Consider the following 17,781-nt stretch of genomic DNA (forward strand, 5'->3'; position numbering starts at 1 on the left):
TAAACTATAATAGATTTCCTCCTAAGATGTAGGCCTACTCAAGGAAACACAACAATCCAAAGGTCAGTTTACGCATTCAATTTTACAAACCATCAATGAACTATCCCCAATTCCCAAACTTTCTTACAAGCATAAGACGCACATTTCAATCATTACAACTATATTATGTTGTATGTGTTAGTACTTATTCTGATTCCTCTACTGATAAACTGCAGCTCTTATAGTTAACTTATTTTTTTGTTCAGTGCCATAAGGCCATAGGTGGTCGACTGAGAAGAAATGAAGAACATATATATTGAAGTATGTGCTGTGAAACATAACTTACATACAATAGATAGTTGCATGATGATGTTTGCAATGCTTTATGTGCTGACAGTGCACTCATTCATCACAAACACTTACCTCAGTAGTGGTCCCAATATCAGCAGATGGGCTGCATGTGCTGGTATCCTGAGGTGCCGTGCCAACACTGCTCCTGATTGGTGAGCTGGGACTCGGAGCAGCCGAGGAGTCAAAGTAGACTGATGACTGATACAGAACTCCTCTCTTCTGAATCTTCTGCCACACTTTGCTCATGGTGTCAGTCAGCTGATATAATAACTGCACCTAGAAAAGGGGGAAGCACAGATAATTTAATTAAGATTATGAATAATTATCAGAAATGTTAAAGAAGACCTTCCGCCTCCTAGGGTCATCTAGGGTTCAACTGCATGTAGTTTGCATGTTCTCCTTGTCGCAAAAGTTAATGATAGGCACTCAACATCCGGAATCGCCTCAAATATAACACTTATTCATTATAAACTTATCACTATAATTTTAAAAATGAATATTCCAGATAAACAATAAAAATAGTAAAAATGGCGATAAATTTTAGTAGTAGGAGATCCTTATGTGAGATATTGCCACACTTGTGGCATGTGTATATGTACCACACGTCACAAATAACCGGTGTGACAAAAGCCCTGCTGGAGAAGCTGCCACTCCAAGATATATGCCTTCATTCAATGTAACTCAGAATATTAATGCACAGTATACATGACAAACTAGCAAGTCAGCGAGTTTCGCATAAGGTTCTAATGCAGTCGGTTGGCTATTATATAAGTAACTTTGAGACACTATGTAGACTAAAGAATTGTTGGATACTTGTATCAATCTTGTTTACATTTCAATTGAACGATATATTGTACCTCAGATTAAGGCCAGTCTCTCACAAGGTGGAATTGTTGTTGTTCATAGTTTGTTCAGATTATAAAGTTCCTTTTCACCTTAAGTGGCCTGGCCAAGTATTGTTCGAATATTTGTCAGTAATAGTTTGAACTGATTACCCACACAGTTGCGCGATATGGTTTTGATTACTCACCGATGATGCAGGGAAGCGCCAATCTATCTCATCTCCGTATCCACCCTCTGATGGTGAGTATTGTATTGTCGCGCTGACTCTCGTGTGGTTCGGAGAGTCGGTCGGCGTCTCACGTGTTCAGTGAGTGGAATCTCTAACAGTCAATCTCCTTTGTTCATCCGGATTTTTTCAGATGGGATTTCTGGAGCGCTCCATTTGAAATAGATTTAAAAGATGCTGTGAAGGTACTAGCACATAGGACAGTCCCCAATTCATACGCGTTTCGGAGCTTTGGATTTGCTCCTTCTTCAGGAGGTTGGCGAAATCTCACATGAGGATCTCCTACTACTAAGATTTATCGCCATTTTTACTATTTTTATTGTTTTAATCATCATTGATTTTTAAATTAAAGTTTTTAATGAATAAATGTTACATATTTGATGCAATAGTTTATGTTAACTAGATGATCGCTGGGGGTCCAACAGCTGGGACCCGGACCAATCCTGCGAATGAGGGTCCTGTTTCCCCGTTCAGATGGAGCAGCAGGGTTGTACTTGGATATCTGGGCACTCCCATACAGAATAAACGAAGTGGCAGTGCGTAAGCAAAACCTGCCGCTCCATCAAAATGGGGGTAACTGGACTGTTCTCGGGATTCGTGGGAGTCCCAGTGGTCATATAAAAAATTTGTTGCATTTTTGACTTGTCTAGTTGCAATATGGTGCACATGGTAGTTTATGATGAGGCCTGCGCCTCGTCATAAATTAGATGCCTCCTTTGGGAGCACAGTCCCTATCAATCAGGCTCTTGGCATTTTTGCCAATTGTTAATCACTTACTGGTTGCTTCTGGGGCTAGGGCAAAATACACAAGCAGGCAATGAGCTTGGATTGTGTCCTTAGACGATGGCAAGTATAAATCCCAATTCCACAGCCCACTGGGGATTGTCATTGCAATATTCACAGAAGAAAATGTTTAACTTTAAATTGTTTGACTAAGTTGGAAGGTATTTACACAGACTTTGATAAATAAGCATTAATCATGGGATGTATATGACAACACATTACCATGCAGTGTATAAAACATGGTGCACAAAAGGAATAAGGACAAGGTCTGGATGTCGACCACAGCTGGATGCCATATATTCCCAACTGAGTCAATGGGAACTCCCCCCGCCCCCCCATACATATATTTATATATTTCTAAGACGTCTAAGCCTGGGGACACGTACGGCTTTGATGCCGACTTCTTATATAGGCAGAACAGATGCAGGAAACACTAGGGTCAGTCTGCATTCGATGTTGAACAGGACTTGACTACTCTATGTGATGAAAGCTTTTAACACATTACAATTTAGCAAAATTTACATAAATGCTTCTTGAACTTCTGTGCTTTGTCCTCATTAGCCTAAGTGTAGCTCAGAGCAATGTAATCCAACTATTTGTTGGAACACTTGACCTACAGTACAGTTTGGTACATAAATATGAAAATTACCCTAGCAGTGATGAGCCCACAACTGGTAAACTGGTCTCTGTAGATTGATGTTTTTTTATTTTGGTAGGATTTTGTTTCTAGTTTTCAACATGAATTTTTATTATGTGAATAATAGAAAATTGGAAAGATATTTTGCCTGATAATTTAAAGCCAAGTTCATATAGGGACGTTCAGTTCAGAGAAGTGCACCATTTATCACATCCAAAAATACATCAATTTAGTGAAAATATACATGTGGTCCAAGAGGTATGGCTTATAGTGTTTTAATTTTTTTTTCCACAAGAACAATATCAATGCACAGGCAGCTGTTTTTTTCTATAAAAGTGAATAGGGAAAACCATTACAAAGCTCCTTCCGATGAAGTAAAACAGCTATTCTTACCTACAAACAATGCTTGTAATTAAGAATGAGTCAACAAAATGTTGCGGCACTGAGAACTATATGGTGATATACGGAGTGTGAGTACCTCTGCCATGTCTATGAGACCTAAGAATGATACTTTTGGACCAGAACCAAAAGTATGCTGGTAGGAAAGTCAATGAGCAGCAGCTCAATAACACCTGAAGTCCATAAATGTTAAATATGTTCGGCTTGCTTTTCAAATTCAGTATTTTTTATGCAGTTTTTGAAGCCAAAGTCAGAAGTGACTTAAAAGAGACGAGGCCTTGATTTATCAAACTGGTACAAAGGAAAATTGGCAAAGGTGAAATCTTATTGGTTGCTATGGGCAACTAAGCCAGTTTTGATTCACTGCTATGGGACGTTATAAAATAGTGACACATACTCAATTGGCTATTTTTGAGATATCACACTTAAAATCTGCATTTTTATCAGGGATATCTTCCGATGTAGTTAAGATAATGCTGCGATTCTGGTATTGTTTGAAAGCTTGAAATACCTGCTTTCAAACAAGACAAGCACATATCTCTAGCTTCTACCAATACAGAGATATGAGCAGCAAAAGCAGCCAGCCCCCCTCCCCTTGCTCCTCGAACACTCGGGCAGAACTGTTAGGAGGATAAAGGTTTAAGTATGGTTCAGGGAAGAAGCATTTTAATTAGAAGCTAAACACAACAAACAAGGGGGCAAAATGTAAAATTAGTTGTTTGGGGGGGGGGGGGGGGATCAGAAGCAATCTAAAAAAATATTATTTTACTGAAAGAGTAGTCGATGCTCCCATGTAGTTGGAAAATTAACTGTAAGTGAATTTAAACATGAAGGAAATAATATAATGGCAGACTAGATAGGGCAGGTGGTCCTTTGCGGCGTCAATCTTCCATGTTTCTATGTATCCAATGACATTCAAAGAGAAAGGTTTAGTTCAAGTCACCTATATGCCAGGAGACGATGCAAAGGTACAATGCTGCAAAGACTAAGAGCCAACTGTGGCTTGAAACGCGTAAGCTACTGATACACTGGCAGCCTGTGTCCCTCATTGCCCAGCTACTTCTTGTGGAAAATTATTCATTGAACTACTACTACTCCCATTTTGCTTTCACCATCATCCCCCTCCTCTCCTTGCTCTGTGTGCCGTTAAACGGCTGCTTCTAATTGTTAATTAGCTTCTGCTATAAATTCTGTACTGTCTTCTCACTCCTTGCCTGAGCTTAGGTTCTTAGTTTACTAGTGAAGGTGTGCTATTCTCAGTGCCTGTGTCTAAAAACCTCTGCCTGTTAACTGACTCTCAGCTGTCTGCCCTGATCTTAGCCTGTTTACTGTACTGATCCTGTGCTGCCTACCTTGGATTAGTTTTTACAGATTTCCACAAACTCCGCCTGCCCTGACCCCTGCTTGTTTACTGTCTACAAGTATTGAATGATCCTTTGGTGCTTCACACCAGTATCTATGACCCGTGTGCCAACTAGACCAAGATTATTCAGAGATAGCAGCCTGATGAGTGAACTGCAGTGAAGTCTAGATCCCTCTATTGAGGTTAAAGCCAGGTGATCGCCAGGATTAGCCCAAAGTTAAACAGATTAGTTGGTGCCATGGGTACACACCCACTGCCCATTACAGAAACTTGAGAGATGCAAAAAGAAATATTTTTTAAGAAATGTTATAAAGTCGCAATGTTGTAATGCTGTAGTGATGATTAGTTCACCACTGCTTCACACATCTCCACAAACAGCTGAAAAATAATTCCCACGTTAGTGTGAGGTCCCTCTTGTTCTTAGCTGTTTAATTTCTGACACTTCCTGGTGGTAATTTAATTGTTTCTTGGAGTAGCTAAACATGCTCCGCTCTGAGAAAGTTTGGAAGTCAGGTCAATCTAGCGAGCAGGAAACCTAGTAATTTTACAACTATGATAATTACTTTGAAAATGGCAGAAACTGTAAGAGGAATACTACAAATTCTAAGAACTCATCAGGTGAGGACATCTTCATAGTGAACATGGTTTGTGGGTAATTTGTGTAGATCTAAACATGTAAACTTTGATAAATGTACTGAATTTTCAAGTAGAAATACATTTGGAATTACAATTCCCCTGGATTATTTTGTGTACTGGATGCTAAACTGTGGCTGGTGGGCTCAAAGATTAAAATGTGTCTAAAAGCTTTCAATATGTAGGGCATACTTTACAACTCTATGGATTGATCATAGGGACTGCAGGATTAAAGGATGAAAACACATTTATATGCTTGGTCAGGGCTCAGAATGAGTTTTGGACACTGCCGGGGAGATTTATCAAAACTAGTATAATTTTTTTTTTTCATTTTTAGAGTTTCTTTTAAAAATGTATTTGAAAATTGAAATTTAAGTGGAGTCTGACTGGTTGCTATGTGTAACTAAGCCAGGTATTCCTTTACATCAGATTTCTGCAGATTCTGTATACGAATATTGTCATATTAAAAAAAAAAATTCTCTTTCTTTGGATGGTGGGGGCAGGTTAGGGTGAGCTGGGGTGTGTTTATGCTTTAGGCTAATTGCATGTTAGATAATGGACTGTATGGTGAAAAAAAAATGAAAAAAAATCAGTTTATATAAAACTAATCTTTTTCCTAGAAAAAGAAAGAAAATGTCAGTGTATCATATTCACAAACATTTTATTACCTTGAATGTTAAATTGCTTTAAGTCACAAGAGGCATATTTTAGGGAACATCTTTCCTATAAATGAGACACACAATATGCTCCATAGTGCGGCGCAGGTCACCCAGCTGCAGTGGAGTTGACTGCGGACCAAAATATATTGTAAGACACTCAATACCTCTGTGTGCTGACCAGTTCTGAGTTTCCAGAGCTCGTTTTCACAGCACTAACTTGCCAGAATGTTACGATGATACTGCATGTGATTTACTACACGTGATGTCCATGAATAATACAAGACAAAAAAAAATATGCTGGTCTTTGGAGACGTACATCTGAATCATCGAACAATGTCTTTATAAAGCATCTGTTCAGACCGCAACTACCATGAGCGTTCACTTTTAAGAAACTCAGTGTGTGGTACCTCGGTAGAGGAGTTAAAATACCCCAAGTAAATAGGCAGATGTCAATTATAATGCACTGAGGTTGGAGTTTATTCACGTGGTCTGTCATATTATTACCATCAAGTCCATGGGCGGACTGGCCATAGACCCTATAGGGAAATTTCGAGGTGGGCCAATGCCCAGAGGGGCCGTTAAATCCCTCCTCATGGCCACAAGATGGACACATGACTATCTGATGCTGTCAACAGTAATTAATGTAGGAGCATCAGGTACTTAAGCACCTGGCCAACAGTCGCAGGTGCCCTCCTGAATTCAACTATATCGCCATCCTCAGGATGGTGATACAGCCAAATACCGCAGTGGTATTTTGTGCTGCACTCCAGTATTGCTGGCCCTGCCTACTCGTGTTGCCCCATCTTCTATCAACTTGAACCTGCCTACAACATGGGGCTACTTTTAAGTTTTTTTTTTCCAGGGCCACTTTATACTCCCAGTCGGCCTCTGTCCATGTCTGTTGACAACCCATTCAAATCCATCTCTATCTTAGTAAAAAGAAGAGCATATTCAATTATGGGCTAGCAGAAATTTCTTTGGGAAAGAAATATATGGCTCTAAGTCTAGTTCCACACCTGCAGTAAATCTATCGGACAGGCTGTTCCAGCAGAGGAACATGCTGTCGAAGCTCACTGTATCCGGCCTAGCCAGATACTACTATTAACTGCCAAACCCATCCGACTATCCGGCAAGTTTCCGATATGAGCGCCTGGTCTCGGCCAGACAAAAACCAAATGCATGTACCAGTTTTTTTCCAGCCAAAACCCTTCCCTCATGCTGGAAACTGGCTAGATTCCATCATGGTCAATGGAGTCTAGTGGTGAACAACAGTATCCGGGCTAGGCTGAATACAGTAAACTCTGGCAGGCTGTTCCTCTGCCAGAACAGCCTGTCGGATAGATTTACCAGAGGTGTGGAACTAGCTTAACACAGACCAGTAATGTGAACATGCCATCACACTCACTGCTAGTCTTACCAGTGCTAGGATCTCATATTCCCTGCTGTGAAAATTCTAGACGATTTGGCAATACTGAAGTACCTTGCTGAAAACCCATTCTCCTTCAGAAAGCAGATAGTTAAAAAGACTACAAGTAATTCTTTCTGTTTAAAATTTTAACATATCTCTCAAGAAAGGAGAATACATCTTCTAAAGAGAAAGTTACATTGGTCAATATTTCACTTCAAAAGTACTGAGGACTCCCTTCCAGGGGAAAGATAAATAATTATTTTTCTTGCAGAGGAACACTGACCGCTTTCTCACTTCTTTCATGCTTTTATCTAGGGCTAATCACAAGCTAGCCAAAACCATCTTCACTGCTGATGAGGTCCAAGGAAAATGAAACACACCTGTCCACAGGCATGCAGTGCGTTTAGATTACCTGCAGGTTGTGTATTAAAACTCTCTCTAGACTGAGATATTGACTTACTTTTGAGAAAGTCTTTTCTTCTGGAGAAGAGTTATTTGCAAGTCCGTACCAAAATGGAATGTATGATTCATAATAACTATGATATTATATTGGGATTGTATTGTGATAACTTGGACTCCTTAACAAATTTTGGAGAAAAATAAAGGGTAGACACATCTGTATGAAGACTATGAAGACTATGAAGCCTGGTGACAATCCTTGTGTCCATTTTTCTACCAGTAGTAAACTTAACTATGTCTACTGCTAACATTCGCATTTTAGGCTGCCAACATACATTAAATAAAAGTATAAAAAAAAACACACAAATTTTGGTAGAATTGGTCAACAATCTGGTGCCTCCTAATGGGTAAGAAGAAGGATCGGGTATTTTGGATTTCAACATGGTTGATCCTTTGTACCATTGGATAAGCTGTGGACAGAAGTATCCCATCAGGGTTGCCAAAACACAAAAAGAGCAATTATTGTGGATGCAGTCCAGTGCAGTAAGGAGTGCCGAGACTTGTACATAGGTGAAGCAAAGCAGCAGCTACACCAGCATATGGCCCAGCACAGAAGTGTCAACACCTGCGTTCAGGACTCAGCTGTATACCTACATCTTAGGGACAAATGACACTCATTTGATGACATTGACTTTTGCATCTTGGATACATGTAAGGAGTTATTTATGTTTAGCTGGAGAAGCTTGAATATGGGTGGAGGGGTGCAACATCTATTGTCTGCCACTTGCAATGCTGTTCTAACACCTCTCCGGGGCAGTTAAATCACACCTAATAGCTACAGCAATGCAAATGCAATTAACAGCTTACCTCCATAACTGAAGCACAAGTCACAGGTATTTAATGTCGTAACTTTCTTTTAAAAGTCATTCTAATGGAGAAAGCCAGTCAGATTACTAGCGAAATAACACATCCAGTTTCTCTGACTGAATGAAATAGGTATGAGCACAGTCAGGAAAAAAAATATTTGGTCAATATACATCTCACTTATGTGGTCAGCTTGATAATTAACCTTTAGAATTAATAAAAAATGAAAAAAAAACTATCAGTGATCAGAAGTAAAAACTATACTATTATGTACAAGTCTTCAATTGCACCCACTTTCCACAATGGGATCAAGATACGAAAGGGCCAACCTGAAGGCCATCGGTGTAACAGAGGGCAGGCTTCAAAACTGAACCCACACACGCTGTCATTTAAAAAGAACACAAACAAAAAGCAAACTCAGGTCACACTCTGTGTCCCCAAGCACCTTTCCACTCCACTTTGCTGTGATGTATTCCAGACACTCTTAACTGCTTGCCGCCCTCCAATCAGAACTTCATGTAGCGTGAAAAAGCACAAGGGTGTGAACCCGACTGGAGGAATTTTTATTGTTCTTTAGCACGTGCGTCCACAAGTCAGCACTGCCATGCGTCAGGATGTGCACATCTGCTACTTATTTCTTTCCACCAGGCCAAAGATGCCTCTGCTAGAAGGATCTCGAGTTACACAAACCCACAAATACATCAAAGTAAACACTCTTCAGATTGCACAAAGGCTGCCATTGCTACCACAACTTTAAAAGGATAGCTCTTAGACTTAGAGATTTTATCATATATATCAAGGGTGTAGAGCGGAGATCGAAAAGGACCCTACAGTTATTATTAGACATTTCATCAGACGGTTGGACACATTATGTATTTTACTAATAAGAACTGACACAAAGTTATGTTTGTTTAATGATAACAGCACAATTCAGGAGCAACAACTATAAACTAAGTATAACATAACACAGCTGAATAAATCAGAATTGTTCCTTACAGATCATGCAGATTTACAGGGAATCTTCAGGTACACATGCTGTAGATGGCTTGGATGCAGTCTACCTGTGCTATGTGAAAGACTATCAGTGGCATAATAATTGCATGTGGTGTGACTGCAACCAGGCCTGGAGGCAAAGGGGTCTAGCCGAATCCGCAACAAGCGTTGCTTTCAACTGAGAGACGTGGATCCAGTTGAAAACTTTCGTGGAGCAGTGGATACACTACTTACTCTGGTAGGATACAGGATGCTTTAGGCCTGTGGATTGCACTGTATGGCACTGTCCGGGCCTGGTCATGTAGAGCAGGCAAAAAGCAGAGGTTTCTGCTGCTCCTCATGGGAATGGAGCTTGGTGACTTCCATTTTAATATTTATATTGGTGCAAAGGGGGCAGTATGAATTATTCTCTATACATGGGGGCACAGGAAGACTACTACTGTCTGTGTGCACATTGCTACTATATGGGGACACAAGCTCCCCAACACAAACTGCCGAGTAGGGAGCAGAAAGGGGGCAACACTACTGCGTAAGGACAGTTATTACCCTCTGGAGTACTAATTTGTGCATTCAATTCTGCAAAAGACAAGTCATGGCTGGAAGAAATCTTCATGTCAGTCTGGGCTGGATGGAGAAGAAAAGGGAAAGAAAAAGACTCCAATAGGAGAAGACGTCACATTTGAGTGACTGGATCCAAGCATACTTTACACACTAATATGTTTTGCAGAGCACCTGTGAAGAACTGATAGCTACCACTATATGGTCACTGAAAGGCCCCTTGCAGACGAGCGTGAGCGGAATAGGTCCGAATGCGCAATTTCACAAGCAAGTCCATTCAGTTTAGTATGTGATCGCGTTCAGTTCAGAAAAACGTATATAAATATAGAACATGCTGCGATTTTTACGTAACGCACAAGTTATGCGTGAAAAACAATGGTCATGTACACAGACCCATTGAAAATAAATGGGTCCGGATTAAGTGATTGTGAGCCTAAACCAAAAGTGGAAACTACAAAGAGATAAAGAGTAAGGCAAAGATCTGCACCTGTTCTGTGTTGCTGACCTGCACCTGGTTTTGGCTCACAATCACTGATGGAAATCACTGAACTAAATAATTGATTGATTTGACGACAGTTACTCCTGTTGTACATGCTGACCATGACTACAAAAAGCTCACATTGTATAGACACCTAGACACACAGTGAACTTTAATATTAGTAACAAGGAAGTGTTTAAAAGTGAGTTATCACAACTTCTAACCTGGGGTAGAAGCATCAGATTTTACTTTTCCTATTCCCTATTCTATAAGGGGATGTGTGCATGTTTAAACCATATTACAGTAAAAGCAACATAATTCGATCGACTGACCTGGGAATTTGAGCATTTTATTTCCAGAGGTTCTAAGTCAACATGCAGACAGACAACAAACGAGTGGCCAGCTTCAGGACCAGCTGATGGCAGCGTGTGAGAAGTGACGGCCAGGGTAGACGTACAGCCCATTGGTTCTACTAAGTTGAGTATTACTTGATGATCCACAAGAGTATACACACTAACGTTATGGAGGTTGATGGTCCAAGGAAAAGCAACTCCTAAAGGGTAGAAAAAAAGAGACAGTCAGCATTTAGCACCATAGGCAGCAGCTGCACAAGACAAAACTACAAATGTATAGTATATAACTTTCAACTACAGAACCTACATCTTAAAGATTCTTTAAAGGCTATGTACACCTTTGGGGCAATTTTTTTATTATTATTGTATTGCACTTATTTTGAGTTTAATATCATTTTTTCAATTGATCTTTATTCAAAATATGGAATCATTTGTTGTGTACATAACTGAGATGCTCTAGTAGCTGCCTGTGGATTTTCTGCCCTTTCCGTCATCTGGGGAGCTGAGGTGCTCCTCATCTCTGCTCTCGAACCTTATAAACACTTATTAAAGCTCAATCCTCATCTTACTGATAAGAATGTGGCTTAAATAAGTTTTTATGACCTCTTAGTAGTTTAGAAATAAGAGTTATTAGATGACGTGAAAGTACCAGTCACACAGCTATTAAAACCGTTAACCCTTTGTGACAGAACGGTTCAGTGTTCTTAAAAAAAAGGCCAAATGAAAATACGATTTTCAGCCAAAAATGAGTAAAACGCAATCATAAACAAAAATTTCCGCCAAAGGTGTACATAGCCTTTAAGCTGTAAATACAAAGTCTTAAAGGGACTGCCCAGGATTAGAAAAACATGGCTGCTTTCTTACAAAGATAACCCACACCCGTCCATGGGTTGCATTTGTTTTTGCAGCTCAGTTCAACTGATGTGTCCAGGGCTGGGCTGCAATACAACCTGTGGACTGACATGGTGCTGCTTTTGGAAGCAAGCAGCTATGCTTTTCAAATCCTGGACAACTACTTTAAGTACATTACAGCGGCTGCCAGCCCAGCATCAAGCATATAGGTAATATGTGACCAAGACAGAACTTTGTGTCTCTATTATATTTAAGCATACAGTTTGTACGTAATCAATAGAGACAACTTCTTCCAAAAAATGTTGCTGTCTGTCGTAGAGGAGGCAATATGCTCAAGGCAGGATAGAAATAGTTAACAAGGAAGATCAGGCACAATTAAATGACTGCTCTGCTCGGAATTTTATTTCCCTGCAGCTGCCCCCCTGCTAAGATTAAAGGGGATAATTTATTCAACATAAATACACTTAAATTAGGTGTATTTCTGATGCAGATTGTGGCGTAAAGGTCATTTGCGCTGCAATCTGTGACTTATCCACGCTCACGCCAGGTCTAAAAAAATGGGACTGGCGGGGGGAGGAAGGGTCGGAAGACCCGTCTCATTTACCATTTTCTACGCCTGTTATAGGAGTAGAAAATGGTCTAAATGTAAGACAGCTAGGAAGCTGGCTTACAGTTCGACTGGCGCTGGATCAGCCGAAGTTATGTAGAGGCCGGCGCCATCTATAGGGGTTATTAAGAACTGAATCTAAAATGCCGGTCTTAATAAATGTGCCCCAAAGCGCTCCAACTTGTAGAGGGTGTGAATATATTAGTGCGCTGAAGAAATGTAATCATATCTGCCCACAAGTAGTACATAGAGATACAAACTAAAGAGGAATTCTGGGCTACAAAATGTTTTTTAGATATGTTATTATTGAGAGATAATATGAAAAACTGATACTAACATGAACACACACAGAAACGGAGTTCTATCTGTATATATAAAGTATATCACATACTAACATAATACATGTTTTCTGAGAGTTTGCTTTGAGCTATCGTAATTCAAGTTTTCATACACGACCCATGTCACATCTTCCATAACATTAATGTTTACGCAGGCATGTCGGCTGGCTATTAGGGCACTTAAAGGGGTTGTCCCACAAAAAATATTCTACAGTTTTTAAACCAGCACCTGCGTAAACAGCGCCAACTGATGTTTGTTATTTTTCTTATTGCCTTGTCCTGCTCACTGAGATGGCTGCACATGCTCAGTTTCATCCTTCATCTGCCTCCTGAGCTGTGATAGGGAGAGCTGAGACACGCCCCTTCGCTGCAGCAGAATAGACACTCCCCTTAATATAAGTCTAGCAGAGCAATGAATGGGGAGATCTCTGGATCCATGTGAGGTACAGGGCTGGTTCTAGCTTTGTTACAAAGAGATCATCATGTACTACATGATGTCTGATTTTCATTTTTTTACATTAGTCATGGGATAACCCCTTTAATTGCAATTTCTGAAAAGGTGAAAGGTTCCATCAACACAACGAGAAATCTCAACACGTGTAAAAAAAAATTAAAAAAATATTTCCAGACTTTTCCATTTTTAAATTCTTTCTTGTCCAGGAAATTGGTTCATGTAACAGAACTTTACATAACGTTGCTGTAATACCCTGTATATACTGTCAGCCAGGATCCATCACTGCTATGTGAGATCTGATAACAAATCTAAGCCTTCACTCGGAATCAGTGATATTACAGTTATTATACTACCACACCATTACTACAGCTCTGTGCCAATCCCAGGAGACGGGCAGTCAAGTGCTTAGAAATTTGCTGCTGACGCCTACACGTCAGGGCTGTTTTCTATTGAAGACTATGGATGTGTAGTATATAATATGGAGCACAAACTGAATTTGCTCTTGGAGTAATCTCATTGTCTCCCACGTTGTACAGTAACTTATCTAATACAAATGAGATGAAGTCCCAGAAGTCAGACTTCCTGACCGCATTTGTGTCAGTTTTAGATCTGTAGCACATTTGCAATTTTTGTACTGAAATAAATACACCAAATAAAAGGGAAAAAATGATGACTGGTGCTTATCCAACAATCCCCTTTAATATGGAATTAATCTATGGTTATTGACTAGAATGAACCCTACATTACATCACATACTTTTTTTCAGTTTCATCAAGGAGCATAAAAATTCTGCAAACTAAGGGTCCATTCACACGTCCGTAAGTGTTCTGCGGATCCGCAAAACACAGAAATTGGCAATGTGCATTCCGCAATTTGCGGACCGCACATTACCGGCACTAAAATAGAAAATGCCTAATCTTGTCCGCTATTGCGGATAAGAATAGGACATGTTCTATTTTTTTGCGGACAGCACAGATGTGGAAGTGCGGATCCGCAAATGCGGACAGCACATTTCAGCCCCATTGAAAATGAATATGTCTGCAACCGTTCCGCAAAATTGCGGAACGGATGCGGACCCATTTTGCGGACGTGTGAATGGACCCTTAGGGGGTAATTTTATGATGCTGAAATACGCCTATATTACGCATAATTCAGGTGCAGATTTCAGTGCAGCGGTTAGCTGCGCCGCAAATTGCGATTTTGTCCCGCTCACGCCAGTTCTAAAAAGAGGGCAGGGAAGGCCAGACAGGACCGTCTCATTCAACATTTTCTACGCCTCTTTCAGGCATAGAAAAAGGTCTAAATGTAAGACAGCAAGGAAGCGGTCTTACAATTAGAACTGGCAGTGGATCTGCCAAAGTAAGGGACAGGCCGGAGCCTCTGCATAACTTTGGCGGATCAACCACCAGCTTAGGGGTTTATTAAGACCGGCATCGGTCTTAATAAATGTGTCCCTAATTCCTGAAAAATAACTTATACCCTCGAGGAAACATGCTGGAGCACCACTGCCTTCTCAAACAGCTGATCGGCGGGGGTCCCGGGTGTCGGACCCCCCGCCAATCAGAAGCTGATGATCTATCCAGAGGATAGATCATCAGTTTAAACAAAGTGCAGAACCCCTTTAATGCATCGGGTATGCCCTCCTGATACTCGACTTTATGTATGTAAGGGCTGGTTCACACGAACGTATTTTGCGTTCCGTATATGGACCGTTTTCTACTTTCCGCATACGGTACGTATACGGAACCATTCATTTAAATGGGTCTGCAAAAGATGCAGACAGCACTCTTTGTGCTGTCCGCATCCGTTGCTCTGTTCCGTGGCCCCGCACAAACTATGAGTCCTGCCCTATTCTTGTCCGTTTTGCGGACAAGAATAGGTATTTCTATAATGGGCCTCCTGTTCTGTTCCGCAAATTGCGGAAGGCACACAGGCGGCATCAGTTTTTTGCGGATCCGCAATTTGCGGATCGCAAAAAACAGCACGGTCGTGTGAACAAGCACACAAAGCTTGAATTACATCTGTTGTAATGAAAACTTTAATAAAAGGTTTGATGAGAAAAACTGATTGCATCCACGATAAAAAAAGCTGTGAACGCAATCACAGAAAAAACTGATTAAACATGCGTTTAAAACCCCTGACTCATTCGGAATCACTAGTGTGAAATAAGTCTAAAATGGGCACTTAGAACTAGGCTCAAAACAGCAGAGAGTATAGGCTATGGACACCTTTAGGGCAATTTATTATGACTGCATTTTACTCATTTCGGGCTAAAAATAATTTTTTAGTTAAAAATGTGTCTGTTTGCAGAGTATCACTTCTCAGTCCCGTCAGCTGTCGGCTCACTTGAAGCCTTTTCTCTGATCTCCTGACCTCATAAACACTCATTTAAGGGCTCATGTACAAGAGCACATGCTCGGTCCACATCAGATCCACTTTTTTTTTTTTTTATTGTATGCGGACTCATTCATTTCAACGGGGCCGCAAAAGATGTGCCCGTCCGCATTGTATGTCCATTCCACAGCCCACAAAAAAGATAGAACATCAGTTTTCAGACAATGATAGGACATTTCTACAGAAGTGTTACGCCGGGATACTGGACTTGTGGACCGCTAAACACTTACAGCCCTGTGCCCTCAGCCATATTCTTATCAGTTTGATAAGAGTTTAGCTATAATGAGTGTTTATGAGGTCAGGAGATCAGAGATAAGGCTTCAAATGAGCCGTCAGCTGAAGGGACTGAGAAGTGATGCAATCATAAAAAATTGCCTTGAAGGTGTCCATAGTCTTTAAATGTATGAACGATAAGTTTTACTGAATCTTTTCCCATAAAACTATATATGGATCTGCTCCTTCTGCTATATAACACGCTGCCTGCAGATTGCACTGCATTTCCTGGCGACAGGTTGCCTTTAAGTAAAGAATTTTGATTAGTTTTCGCTAGCTTTTTTTTATTTTATACTGAGTGAAGTTAGGTTTGAACTTGGTTCAACGTCCTCATTAATCTTTTCCACAATCTGCTATCACCTATGACTCCATACGGCAGTATGGTACAGTATGTGCAGAGACTTCTAGGGGCACCAAGGCTACATACACTTACAGGATGAGTTTATATAACTCCGCAGTAAAGAAGAAGAAAAAATATATATACAGTAATAACATTTCACCAAGTGTTTACTCCGGAGAAGAAAAACAAAGTAATCATGGAATAGTATTGCATGTTATATATCTAAAACACAGAGGTCTCCAAGGTTTTGCCTAATGAAGATAGATGATTTTTTCTTTTTCCTCTGACTAGCAGTGGGTATGATATTCTTCAGTGACCTGAGAAAGTACATCCAGAAATAATATTTAGTGTTCACGTTCTTCTTCCAGTCATCTGCGCCGTGTTGCATTTCTTTTTCGCTAATGAAATGAGAACTCTGATCGTTTTACTGTATGTAAGAATTACAGTTTCAAAAGCTGACAGTAAAAAGGGAAAATCTTGAGTATAAACTGTGCAACTTGTGCATGCTATAATAAATCAAAGCTGAATAACTGTGTTCTAGAATGATATTGTGTGTGATCATGACCCCAAATCCATTACTTTCCACTTTCAGAGCACTAAAGACACATTTCAAATTCAAAGAAGGCCTGTCTACTTTAGTAAATATTTCTATTCCACAAGAAATTCACGGAACACACACAACCAGCCCTGTATATAAATGGCTATTCTTGATCGCGGACAAGAATAGGACATGCTCTATATTTTTTGCAGGGCCGTATAACAGATGCGGACAGCACACCGTTTTTCAAAAATAGCGGAACGGATGCGGACTCATAAATACGGTCGTCTGAATGGACACTTAGGCCTCTTTCACACGAGCGTGACGGATTAGGTCCGGATGTGTTCAGGGTGCGTTCAGTGAAACTCGCACCATTTTGCAAGCAAGTTCAGTCAGTTTTGTCTGCAATTGTGTTCAGTTGTTCAGTTTTTGCTGCGCGGGTGCAATGCGTTTTGATGCGTTTTTCACAAGCGATAAACTGAAGGTTTACAAACAACATTTCTTAGCAACCATCAGTAAAAAACGCATTGCATCCGCACTTGCTTCCGGATGCAATGCGTTTTTCACTGAAGCCCCATTCACTTCTATGGGGCCAGGGCTGCGTGAAAAACGCAGCATATTCTATATTTAGAACTGATGGGTGAAAAAAAACGCTCATGTACACAGACCCATTGAAATGAATCGGTCAGGATTCAGTGCCGGTGCTATGCGTTCACGTCATGCATTGCACCCGCACGGAAAACTTGCTCGTGTGAAAGGGGCCTTAGGCTTTTGCTGCGTGCTCGTCCTAGATGATCCCTCTCCAACCTTGGATCAGTAAATGCATAAACAACTTTAGACGGCACACCAAAAGGGCACAAAATCGTAACAACACAGATCTGCAAAAAATATGGATGATGTACGTGTGCATTCCTTATTTTGCGGACAGCTGGCTCCTAATAGAACAATCATATTCTTGTCAATAAGGTGGACAATAATAGGGCATGTTCAATTTTTGCGGAACAGGAAAATAGACATATGGAAACGGAATGCACATGGAGTAACTTCATTTTTTTTTGC

At 40.5% G+C, this 17,781-nt stretch overlaps 1 protein-coding gene across 5 annotated transcripts in view; it reads right to left on the reverse strand.

Annotated features, from left to right (window-relative positions):
- VPS13B (vacuolar protein sorting 13 homolog B) overlaps window positions 1–17,781 on the reverse strand; it is a 1,020,896-nt gene that overhangs the window by 487,477 nt on the left and 515,638 nt on the right. For all 5 annotated transcript variants that reach the window (XM_040432419.1, XM_040432415.1, XM_040432418.1 and 2 more), the window contains exons 24-25: window positions 10,906–11,126; window positions 403–606 (exon numbers count right to left, since the gene is read on the reverse strand). In XM_040432419.1, coding sequence (XP_040288353.1) covers window positions 403–606; window positions 10,906–11,126 — 425 coding nt within the window. The remainder of the gene's footprint in view (window positions 1–402; window positions 607–10,905; window positions 11,127–17,781) is intronic.

The sequence above is a fragment of the Bufo bufo genome, chromosome 5, assembly GCF_905171765.1.
Source record: "Bufo bufo chromosome 5, aBufBuf1.1, whole genome shotgun sequence".
Classification (NCBI taxonomy): domain Eukaryota; kingdom Metazoa; phylum Chordata; class Amphibia; order Anura; family Bufonidae; genus Bufo; species Bufo bufo.